At 45.5% G+C, this 13245-nt stretch overlaps 1 protein-coding gene across 2 annotated transcripts in view; it reads left to right on the forward strand.

The window, feature by feature from the left end:
• myot (myotilin) overlaps positions 1–13245 on the forward strand; it is a 116274-nt gene that overhangs the window by 12799 nt on the left and 90230 nt on the right. For both annotated transcript variants that reach the window (XM_059650665.1, XM_059650664.1), the window contains one exon: positions 4345–4486. In XM_059650665.1, the coding sequence (XP_059506648.1) occupies positions 4345–4486 (142 nt within the window). The remainder of the gene's footprint in view (positions 1–4344; positions 4487–13245) is intronic.

The raw sequence follows: 13245 nt of genomic DNA on the forward strand, positions 1-13245 counted from the left end.
TTCCTCATATCAGTCCTAAGTGGTTTACCCCATCCACCAGTCTGTGACCCTGATTCTGGACTCCCCCACCAACGGGAACATCCTTGCTACATCCACCCTCTCGAACCTGCTTTAATTTTATATGTTCTATGAGATCTCCCTTCATTCTTCTGAACTCCAGCAAATATAATCCTAACTATTTCAACCTCTTCTCATATGTCAGGCCCACCATCTCAGGAATTAGTCTGATAAACCTTCATTGCACTTTCTCTGCATAAAGAAGATCCTTCCTCAGATAAGGAGACTAAACCTGTATATGGTATTACAGGTGTGGTCTCATCAAGATTCTGTATTGATTGCAGCAACACATACCCTGTACTCCTGTACTCACTATGAAAGCCAACACACCATTGCCTGTTAACTGTTTGCTGCACCTGCATGTTTGCCTTCAGCGATTTGCACACAAGGATACCCAGGTCTTATTGCACGTCCCTCTCTCTCAATTTATAGCCATTCAGATAATAATCTGCCCTCCTGCTTTTGCTCCCAGAATGGATAACCTCACATTGTACTGCATCTACCATGCATTTGTCCATATACTCAGTGTGTCCAAATCATACTGATGACTCTCAGCTCATCCTACCACCCAGCTTTATGTCACCTGCAAATTTGGAGATATTACATGTAGTTCCCTCACCCAAATCATTAATATATATTGTTAATAGCTAAGATCTTGTTGTACCCCACTAGTCACTGGCTGCCACTCAGAAAAAGACCTTTATTCCCACACTTTGCTTCCAGTCTGCCAGCCAGTTTTTTATCCATCTCAATACATTACCCCCAATCCTATTCATTTTAATTTTAAACACTAATCTCTTAAATTTGACTGTGTCAAAACCCTGTTGAATGTCTAAATAAATCACATCGACTGGCTCCCCATCATCAACTCCAGTAGACTTGTCGAGGATGATTTCACTTTCATAAATCCATGCAGATTCTGTTTGATCCTACCCCTATTTTCCAAATGCTCAGGTATTAATTCTTTGACAATAGTTTCTAGCATTTTCCACATTATTAACATCGGATTAACTGGTATATAATTCCTGATTTGCTCTCTGCCTCCCATCTCAAGTTTAAAATCTTAAATTCTGTCTTAAAGGAAGGGCAGAGCAGCAGGTCAGGTGGCATTCTTAGTGAAAGATGAAACCAGTGCAACAGTGACAAGAACTGGCAATGTAAAATCAGTCTGGATGGAGAGAAAAAGCAACAAGGGGCAGAAAATATTAATGGGAATTGTCTATCAGTTTCCAAACAATAGTGGTGAGGTAAGGAATCGCATTAAAGAGGAAACTGGAGATATATGGGTGTTACAGCAAGCATGCGTGATGTTAATCCACATATAGGCTGGTAAAAACATTTTAACAATAAGACAATTGCAGATGAATTCTTAAAGTGTGCACAAAATACCTTGAGGAACCAACTCAGGGGCAGGCTATTGTAGATTTGGTTTTAAGCAATGAGAACAGGTTAATTAATGAGCTTGTTGTAAGAGGTCCTTTTAGAAAAAGTGACCATAACATGACAGACCTTTTCATTGGCATAGAAAGTGAAGTCGTCCAATCTAAAACTAGGTTCTTAAATCTCGAACATAGAACATAGAACATAGAACAGTACAGCACAGTACAGGCCCTTCAGCCCATGATGCTGTGCCGAACGTTTACTCTAATCCTAAGGTCTATAAAACCTCCACCCCTACCTTATACTATCAATAGAACAAAATCAAAATCTAATCAAAGGAGATCTCACTGAAATGTATAAAATTCTGAAATGGCTGGGCAGACTAAATGCAAGGATGATGTTTTCTTTATCACAGTCTCAGGAAGTATAATAGGCCATTTCAGACGGGGCTGAGGGAAAATTCTGCAGGTGAACCTATGGAATTCACTTTCACAGAAGTTGTGGAGACGAAATCACTGAATATATTTAAGAAAGAAATCAGTAGATTTCTAGAAGCTAAATGTATCAAGTGGTTATGGGAAGAGGATAGGAATACGGTGTTGAGATAGAGGATCAGCCCTGATCACTTCGAATAGTGGAGCAGGTTTGATGGGCCAAATGGCTTACTCCTACTCCTGTTTTCTATGTTTTTAAGTATTTGGGAAGTTCCCTGAAGGAATTGGGCATAGATCTTACAGAAGTCAGGGCTGTGAAGCTAACATTACCTGTTGGAATTGTTGCTGGGTCCACTCCTTTATTAACCCCCAACATGCAGTACATCTCCATGAAACAGACATACAATGTTATCAAGGAGGCAAAAGTGGAGTTGGTCAGATTTTTAAAGGTGATTTCTGAAAGTGATCACCAGCTGTAAGAAAAGTGGCCTACTTTAATTCAGTTTCAACCATATCAGCCAGCTATGCACCTGAGTCAACACCAGGACACTTGCTGCCCCATGAGCACCCAGATGTATACCTAATGGCACAAGATTAATCTTGCAAATTCCAAAATAATCAGAACATTTATAAATGCTTCACAGAGAAAATGTCCTGTTCTGCCAGTGTTATGAGGTTGAGCATGATCATGGATTTTTGGCTTCCTTACCTTTGTTTCCCTTGGAGGGGCGAGGTGATTGATCTGGATGCAATATGAGTGAAAATCACAAACTTTTTCTTTGTGAATTAATTTACAATATCATTGTACTTGACAACTAGAAGTATTTACCAATGCGTTTATTACTGAATTTATGTATTGCACCTTGTAATGTAAAGCAAAATGATCATAATGATGAGGATGAATGTCAATGTTTGCAGCATCCTCTGAAACCTTATACCTACAATATATATGTATGCTACAATTTCTCTGGGATTCTCGTATTTTTGATGGCTAGGGAATATCACTACTTACCAGGAATACTGCAAACACTCGGCAAGCTATGTTCCCACCTAGAATGGCAAAATTTGGGGTAGGTAAGGCATCAAAACCTGAAAGAGCTATTTGTGAAACTACCTTAGTGGACAAACAGGTTTCAACAGTGGGAATGAAAAGTCTAGTTCTACTGATACACATCTTCATATACTGACATAAATATAGATTTGCATTTCAGCAGTTTCCCAAAACTTCACAATATTATAGCTCTTAATCTGTTTTAGCGACAATTTTACAAATTTGTATGGCTACTTGACTATCCTAGCATTGTGAACCAGTAAATAAGATGAAAGAACTTATAGAATCTCACCCAGTCTGTCACAATGATTGTTAATTGTGTAAATTGTGCATTTAAGTCATCCAATTGTTGAAGGTGCACAGAGTATTACATCACATGAGCCACATTACAATGAGCATTTCCTTTAGTACATTTCTTACGAAAAATATAGAACAGCCAGAAGAGGCAGCCAAGACCATCATATTCTCCTTTTCTTGCAAAATAAATCTGCAATTATAAATAAGGAATGTTTATTCATACAAATGCAGAATATTAATCTTTGTAAGCTACTTGTGGGGCAAGGGAACAAGGCTGAAGGTTCGCCCAAAGCACCCAATACTCTTCCACCAACCCTGCTGTTTACAACTGCTGTCATCAATGTCTAACTGAGAAATATGTTCTGAGAAGGTTAAGTTTTACCATTCAATTAGATATCGGAAGCAAGAGTAATGATGGCTCTTGTAACCTTTTATCGAACTAATACACACTTCTAATGGCCCCATCTAATATGGTGTAAAATATTAATGTGATTCACATTCTCCATAAGGTAAATCTTATTGATTAATGCAGATGGCTTTCCTGATGTTTACTGTTTATAAAGGTTTGTAAGTGAAGGTATTTTAGAAGTGGTAGAAAATGATATGTGCAGCTCAGAAGAGATCTTTAGTTGTTGAGGTGAACCTTCAGAAAGAAGCCATAGTTGCATCTAAGTTAATTTGTTATTCATTTTAATAAAAGTTGTTGGGTTACATCATATATCGTACTGTTTGCAAAACAATTAATATCTCAAACTGCAAATGGATTTGAGCAATTCTGGGTATTATGGGCTTTGGTCGAATATCTGAAGACATCAACAAATTAACTTTATTTGGAATGTTCTGAGGACAGTCATAAATGTTAGGAAAGATGTGAATTTAATTGAAAATATTTGCTAGAGAACCTTCAAAAGGACCTCAAACGACATTCCAAAACAGCATAGCTGTTTCAAAAGGTGAAGATTACATGCAACATCGTCATTTACCATAATGTGCATGGCTTCTACAATTCCTTTGCTTTCCAAACAAAAAATGTTTCATCAAATATTCTTAAAGTCTTGTGGTCTACATTTCATAGTAAAGGTTATAATGTTACCATGTAGAAATAAATGTGTTTTCTCATTGTAGTACTTGCAGGATGTTACATCACCGAAGAGTCAGTTAGTTGTGCTGGAGTGCAGAGTCCAGGGTTCGTCCCCTTTAAACATCCAGTGGTACAAGGAGGAAAGGTTTATCAAGGACTCTGCAGATTTTCGAATTTTAAGAAAGAGTAAGTCACATTATATTGATCTTCCGAAATAAAGGTAAGGTTAAATCATCATGAAGTTATTTCTGATTCTTTCTGAGGGCATGATTATATGCCATCCACCACCTTATGGTCAGAGGTGACTAAGAGAAGATACTGGCTTTTCCGTAAACAGTCAGCAGCCTCTTCTCCCATCAGTTCCTGCTGCCTGTTCCCTACGTAACTGCAGAACTAATTTCCTTCCCTTGACAAATTTTAGCTCCAGGGTGTCAATGCTAATTCTCAACTGATTTCACTGCAGTTTTATTCCGCGGATCACAATTGGCCTGAATTCAAAATGGCAAGATTTACTGGAGATAATGGGAACTGCAGATGCTGGAGATTCCAAGATAATAAAATGTGAGGCTGGATGAACACAGCAGGCCAAGCAGCATCTCAGGAGCACAAAAGCTGACGTTTCGGGCCTAGACCCTTCATCAGAGAGGGGGATGGGGGGAGGGAACTGGAATAAATATGGAGAGAGGGGGAGGCGGACCGAAGATGGAGAGTAAAGAAGATAGGTGGAGAGGGTGTAGGTGGGGAGGTAGGGAGGGGATAGGTCAGTCCAGGGAAGACGGACAGGTCAAGGAGGTGGGATGAGGTTAGTAGGTAGCTGGGGGTGCGGCTTGGGGTGGGAGGAAGGGATGGGTGAGAGGAAGAACCGGTTAGGGAGGCAGAGACAGGTTGGACTGGTTTTGGGATGCAGTGGGTAGAGGGGAAGAGCTGGGCTGGTTGTGTGGTGCAGTGGGGGGAGGGGATGAACTGGGCTGGTTGAGGGATGCAGTGGGGGAAGGGGAGATTTTGAAACTGGTGAAGTCCACATTGATACCATATGGCTGCAGGGTTCCCAGGCGGAATATGAGTTGCTGTTCCTGCAACCTTCGGGTGGCATCATTGTGGCAGTGCAGGAGGCCCATGATGGACATGTCATCAAGAGAATGGGAGGGGGAGTGGAAATGGTTTGCGACTGGGAGGTGCAGTTGTTTGTTGCGAACTGAGCGGAGGTGTTCTGCAAAGCGGTCCCCAAGCCTCCGCTTGGTTTCCCCAATGTAGAGAAAGCCGCACCGGGTACAGTGGATGCAGTATACCACATTGGCAGATGTGCAGGTGAACCTCTGCTTAATGTGGAATGTCATCTTGGGGCCTGGGATGGGGGTGAGGGAGGAGGTGTGGGGACAAGTGTAGCATTTCCTGCGGTTGCAGGGGAAGGTGCCGGGTGTGGTGGGGTTGGAGGGCAGTGTGGAGCGAACAAGGGAGTCACGGAGAGAGTGGTCTCTCCGGAAAGCAGACAGGGGTGGGGATGGAAAAATGTCTTGGGTGGTGGGGTCGGATTGTAAATGGCGGAAGTGTCGGAGGATAATGCGTTGTATCCGGAGGTTGGTAGGGTGGTGTGTGAGAACGAGGGGGATCCTCTTGGGGCGGTTGTGGCGGGGGCGGGGTGTGAGGGATGTGTCGCGGGAAATGCGGGAGACACGGTCAAGGGCGTTCTCAATCACCGTGGGGGGGAAGTTGCGGTCCTTAAAGAACTTGGACATCTGGGATGTGCGGGAGTGGAATGTCTTATCGTGGGAGCAGATGCGGCGGAGGCGGAGGAATTGGGAATAGGGGATGGAATTTTTGCAGGAGGGTGGGTGGGAGGAGGTGTATTCTAGGTAGCTGTGGGAGTCGGTGGGCTTGTAATGGACATCAGTTACAAGCTGATTGCCTGAGATGGAGACTGAGAGGTCCAGGAAGGTGAGGGATGTGCTGGAGATGGCCCAGGTGAACTGAAGGTTGGGGTGGAAGGTGTTGGTGAAGTGGATGAACTGTTCGAGCTCCTCTGGGGAGCAAGAGGCGGCGCCGATACAGTCATCAATGTACCGGAGGAAGAGGTGGGGTTTGGGGCCTGTGTAGGTGCGGAAGATGGACTGTTCCACGTAACCTACAAAGAGGCAGGCATAGCTGGGGCCCATGCGGGTGCCCATGGCCACCCCCTTAGTCTGTAGGAAGTGGGAGGAGTCAAAAGAGAAGTTGTTGAGTGTGAGGACGAGTTCCGCTAGGCGGATGAGAGTGTCGGTGGAGGGGGCCTGGTCGGGCCTGCGGGACAGGAAGAAGCGGAGGGCCTTGAGGCCATCTCCATGCGGAATGCAGGTGTACAGGGACTGGACGTCCATGGTGAATATGAGGTGTTGGGGGCCAGGGAATTGGAAGTCCTGGAGGAGGTGGAGGGCGTGGGTGGTGTCACGGACATAGGTGGGGAGTTCCTGGACCAAAGGGGAGAAAATGGAGTCCAGATAGGTGGAGATGAGTTCGGTGGGGCAGGAGCAGGCTGAGACGATGGGTCGACCAGGGCAGGCAGGTTTGTGGATTTTGGGAAGGAGATAGAAACGGGCCGTGCGGGGTTGGGGAACAATGAGGTTGGAGGCTGTGGGTGGGAGGTCCCCTGAGGTGATGAGGTCATGAATGGTGTTGGAGATGATGGTTTGGTGCTCGGGTGTGGGGTCATGATCGAGGAGGCGGTAGGAGGTGGTGTCGGAGAGTTGGCGTCTGGCCTCGGCGATGTAGAGGTCAGTACGCCATACTACCACTGCGCCACCCTTGTCTGCGGGTTTGATGGTGAGGTTGGGGTTGGAGCGGAGGGAGCGGAGGGCTGCCCGTTCTGCGGGGGAGAGGTTGGAGTGGGTGAGAGGGGTGGAGAGGTTGAGGCGGTTAATGCTCCGCCCACAACCTCCACAGCCTGTAACCCCAGAGGAGACAGCCACCCTGAGCCCTGCCGAATCTTCACCATCCCCCCAGACCTCCCACTGACTGAGGACGAACGGTCAGTCCTGAGCAAGGGGCTCACCTTTGTCCCCCTACAACCACACATCAACGAATACCAGTCACGGTCGGACATAGAGCAGTTTTTCCGCCGTCTTCGCCTGCACGCCTACTTCTTCAACCGGGAGCCCAACCCTCCCTCCACTGACCCCTTCACCCGCTTCCAACACAAGTCCTCCTCCTGGACACCACCCCCAGGCCTCCTACCCTCCCTCGACCTCTTCATCTCCAACTGCCGTCGAGACATTAACCGCCTCAACCTCTCCACCCCTCTCACCCACTCCAACCTCTCCCCCGCAGAACGGGCAGCCCTCCGCTCCCTCCGCTCCAACCCCAACCTCACCATCAAACCCGCAGACAAGGGTGGCGCAGTGGTAGTATGGCGTACTGACCTCTACATCGCCGAGGCCAGACGCCAACTCTCCGACACCACCTCCTACCGCCTCCTCGATCATGACCCCACACCCGAGCACCAAACCATCATCTCCAACACCATTCATGACCTCATCACCTCAGGGGACCTCCCACCCACAGCCTCCAACCTCATTGTTCCCCAACCCCGCACGGCCCGTTTCTATCTCCTTCCCAAAATCCACAAACCTGCCTGCCCTGGTCGACCCATCGTCTCAGCCTGCTCCTGCCCCACCGAACTCATCTCCACCTATCTGGACTCCATTTTCTCCCCTTTGGTCCAGGAACTCCCCACCTATGTCCGTGACACCACCCACGCCCTCCACCTCCTCCAGGACTTCCAATTCCCTGGCCCCCAACACCTCATATTCACCATGGACGTCCAGTCCCTGTACACCTGCATTCCGCATGGAGATGGCCTCAAGGCCCTCCGCTTCTTCCTGTCCCGCAGGCCCGACCAGGCCCCCTCCACCGACACTCTCATCCGCCTAGCGGAACTCGTCCTCACACTCAACAACTTCTCTTTTGACTCCTCCCACTTCCTACAGACTAAGGGGGTGGCCATGGGCACCCGCGTGGGCCCCAGCTATGCCTGCCTCTTTGTAGGTTACGTGGAACAGTCCATCTTCCGCACCTACACAGGCCCCAAACCCCACCTCTTCCTCCGGTACATTGATGACTGTATCGGCGCCGCCTCTTGCTCCCCAGAGGAGCTCGAACAGTTCATCCACTTCACCAACACCTTCCACCCCAACCTTCAGTTCACCTGGGCCATCTCCAGCACATCCCTCACCTTCCTGGACCTCTCAGTCTCCATCTCAGGCAATCAGCTTGTAACTGATGTCCATTACAAGCCCACCGACTCCCACAGCTACCTAGAATACACCTCCTCCCACCCACCCTCCTGCAAAAATTCCATCCCCTATTCCCAATTCCTCCGCCTCCGCCGCATCTGCTCCCACGATAAGACATTCCACTCCCGCACATCCCAGATGTCCAAGTTCTTTAAGGACCGCAACTTCCCCCCCACGGTGATTGAGAACGCCCTTGACCGTGTCTCCCGCATTTCCCGCGACACATCCCTCACACCCCGCCCCCGCCACAACCGCCCCAAGAGGATCCCCCTCGTTCTCACACACCACCCTACCAACCTCCGGATACAACGCATTATCCTCCGACACTTCCGCCATTTACAATCCGACCCCACCACCCAAGACATTTTTCCATCCCCACCCCTGTCTGCTTTCCGGAGAGACCACTCTCTCCGTGACTCCCTTGTTCGCTCCACACTGCCCTCCAACCCCACCACACCCGGCACCTTCCCCTGCAACCGCAGGAAATGCTACACTTGTCCCCACACCTCCTCCCTCACCCCCATCCCAGGCCCCAAGATGACATTCCACATTAAGCAGAGGTTCACCTGCACATCTGCCAATGTGGTATACTGCATCCACTGTACCCGGTGCGGCTTTCTCTACATTGGGGAAACCAAGCGGAGGCTTGGGGACCGCTTTGCAGAACACCTCCGCTCAGTTCGCAACAAACAACTGCACCTCCCAGTCGCAAACCATTTCCACTCCCCCTCCCATTCTCTTGATGACATGTCCATCATGGGCCTCCTGCACTGCCACAATGATGCCACCCGAAGGTTGCAGGAACAGCAACTCATATTCCGCCTGGGAACCCTGCAGCCATATGGTATCAATGTGGACTTCACCAGTTTCAAAATCTCCCCTTCCCCCACTGCATCCCTCAACCAGCCCAGTTCATCCCCTCCCCCCACTGCACCACACAACCAGCCCAGCTCTTCCCCTCTACCCACTGCATCCCAAAACCAGTCCAACCTGTCTCTGCCTCCCTAACCGGTTCTTCCTCTCACCCATCCCTTCCTCCCACCCCAAGCCGCACCCCCAGCTACCTACTAACCTCATCCCACCTCCTTGACCTGTCCGTCTTCCCTGGACTGACCTATCCCCTCCCTACCTCCCCACCTACACCCTCTCCACCTATCTTCTTTACTCTCCATCTTCGGTCCGCCTCCCCCTCTCTCCATATTTATTCCAGTTCCCTCCCCCCATCCCCCTCTCTGATGAAGGGTCTAGGCCCGAAACGTCAGCTTTTGTGCTCCTGAGATGCTGCTTGGCCTGCTGTGTTCATCCAGCCTCACATTTTATTATCCTGGCAAGATTTACTGTTTATTTAACTATGGAATCCAAGAGAATTGATGGCATTTTTAAATGTCAAGCTAAAAAAACAGTTTAAACAATCACAATCTAACAGTCTATTGGCATGTCCATATTTCTACTTTGAAAATGTATTGATAACAACTTCTTAAAAAGGGAAGAATTATTTTAACATTCTTGCATAGTGTAGAGGCATTTCTTCCCAGCACACAAATGTAATTCTGGTGTGCTGATTCAAAATAAAGCATGAGTAATAAAAGCTACATATCATGTTAACAAATGGAATCAACGGTCAGGGCAACTGATTGCTGTGAGTTCCTAATTTCATCCCGACTCATCATGAGGCCTTCTGGCAACTGTATCAACAAAAAAAGATGACCAGACATCTATGCCTCCATTGGGCTCATTACGAATGCATGATCAAAGTCCAAGATTCACTTAGAATAGCTCAGCAAAGATCTGATTTTACAGATATTAGTAGAATTTTTGGTTCCAATGACTGATTTCTGTAGGAAGTTACAATAAACTGTTCTTTCTTTGAACTGTTTCTTGCAATGGTCATATGCTTGTTTGGACTAGACTAAAGTGAAGTCGAGAAAAGCTTTTGTTCTCTATAATATAATGGCACTGCCTGATTGCCATTTTGCCTGATTCCTACTTTTATAGGATTGTAAAAGTAGTTTGTTTAAGCAGATTTTTGAATGGGTGTGTATTTCGAATACAGTTCAAGACTGGTCATTGTTATTACATCTGCCATTAACTCTATCTATACCTGTCATTATGTTATAAACTTCTATAAGGTCACCTCTCAACCTCCTGCACTCCACTAAAAATAGTCCCAGCCTTTCTTTATAATTCAAACCTTCCATACACAGCAACATTCTGGTAAAATCTCTTCTGAACCCTCTCCAGCTTGATAATTTCCTTCCTATAACTGGGTGAACAGAATTCCAGAAGAGGCCTAAACAAAATTCAGTACAACCTCAACATGACTTCCCAACTCCTGTACTTAAAAGACTAAGCAATGAAGGCAAGTGTGCCAAATGCCTTTTTAACTACCTTGTCTATATGTAATGCAAACTGCAAATAATTATATGCCTTCATCCCTAGGTCCCTCTGTTCTACGACACTACTCAAGGCCCCACCATCAACTGTAATACCAAAATGCAATACCTTGCATTTATCCAGATTAAACTCCATCTGCCACTTTCAGCCCATTGACCCATTTGATCAATATCCCTCTGTAATCTTAGAAAACCTTCTTCACTGTTTACTCTGCCATCAATTTTGGTGTCATCCACAAACTTACTAAACATGTCTTCAATATTTTCATCCAAATCATTTATATAAATGACAAATAAATGAGGGCACAGAACCAATCCCTGTGGAACACAGCTGGTGACAAGCCTCCAGTCTGAATAGCAACCATTCACCCCCACTCCCTGTCTTCTGCCATTAAGCCAAGTATAGATCCAATTAGCAAGCTCACTCTGAATCCCATGTGACCTAATCAGTCTACCATGCAGAACCTTGTCGAAGGCTTTACTGAAATCCAAGTAAACAAAGTCTGCTGCTCTTCCCTCATCAATCTTTTTGGTAACTTCCTCAAAACATTCAATCAAGTTTATGAGGCACGGTTTATTTCGCTCAAAACAATGCTGACTGTCCATAATCAATTTTTGCCTCTCCAAAGGTCATTAATCCTATCTTTTACATTCACCTCTAATAATTTACCCAGAACCGAAACCAGACTCACAGCTCCATAGCTCCCCGCTTTCTCCGTACAATCTTTCTTAAACAAAGGTACAACATTATCCATATGATGGCACCTCATCCATATTTATAGATAATGCAAATATTTTGGCAAGGAATCTTGCAATTTCCTCCCTTACTTCCTACAACGTTCTGGGATACATTAGATCAGGTCCGGAAGATTTATCCACTTTTATATTCTCTAAGATGTCCTAAACTTCCTCTTCTGTAATGTTAACTGCTTTTAAAACATCAAAATTTATTTCTTAGCATTCACTAGATTCAATTTTTTCATTTCTGTTAAAAATTGACATGATATATTCATTTAATATCTCTCCCGTCTCCTGGGGCTCAACACAAAGACAATGTCCTTGATCTTTAAGGGGCCCTAGCCTCTCTAGTTACTCTCTTGCTCTTAATGTATTTGTAGAACATCTTTGGATTATCCTTAATCATTTCTTTCAATGCTATCTCATATCCCCTCTTTGCCTTTCTGATTTCTGACTTTAGAATGGCCTTATGCTTCTTATATTGATTAAGAGATCCAATTGAACAAAGTTGTCTACAACTAATCTCTGGGACCTGATCTAATGTATGTTGTCTATAACTAAAATAAGATTCTCTTTTGTTCTTCACTGGAACCTTAATATCGTTATTCATCCATTGTTCCTTAATCTTACCAGCCTTACCCTTCACTCTAACAGGAACATAATGCCTCAGAACTCACGTTATCACACTTTTGAATGCCTCCCACTTGTCTGCCATCCCTTTACCTGCGAACTCTCTACTCCAGTCAACTTTCGAAAGTTCTTGTCTCACACCGTTAAAATTTGCCTTATTCCAACTTAATAAATTAACTTTTATGGTGGGCTTATCCTTTTCCATAACTGTTTTGAAACTAAAAGAATTATGATCTCTAGACCCACAGTGTTCCCCCACTTTTACTTCAGCTACCTGCCCTGCCTTATTGCCCAAAAGGTCTGGTTTTGCTCCTTCTCTCGTCGGAGCAACGACATACTGATAAAAAAAATCTTGAACACATTTAACAAATTCTTCACAATCCAAACCTTTAAACACTATGGTAGCCCCAATCAATGCTTGGAAAATTAAAATCTCCCGTTATTACAAACTAATTATGCTTACACACATCTGAGATCTCCCTGCATATTTGTTTCTCAATTTACCTCTTACTACTGGGGCACCAATAATACAAACCCATCAAGGTGACCTTTCCTATCTTATTTCTAATTTCTATCCATATTTTTGCTGGATGATTTTTCAGAAATATCTTCTTTAATTACAGTGGTAATGTATTCCTTAATCAAAAATGCCAACCCCCTCCTTCCTTACCCCATTTCCTACCCTTCCTAAAGCATCCAAAACCAGAAACATTGAGTTGCCAGTCTTGTCTATCTCTCAGCCAAACTTCTGTAGTGGCCATGATGTCCCAATCCCATGTTCTTAAACGTGCCATGAGTTCATCAGCCTTACCTGTTAGACCCTTTGCATTGAAATAAAAGCAATTTAGGTCTTCAGGGTTACAACATGCTCTGAATCTCTCTTGCCTTTCTTTTCTAATTCACATGCTGTCTTCTCAAT

The sequence above is a fragment of the Stegostoma tigrinum genome, chromosome 13 (genome assembly GCF_030684315.1).
Source record: "Stegostoma tigrinum isolate sSteTig4 chromosome 13, sSteTig4.hap1, whole genome shotgun sequence".
NCBI lineage: Eukaryota > Metazoa > Chordata > Chondrichthyes > Orectolobiformes > Stegostomatidae > Stegostoma > Stegostoma tigrinum.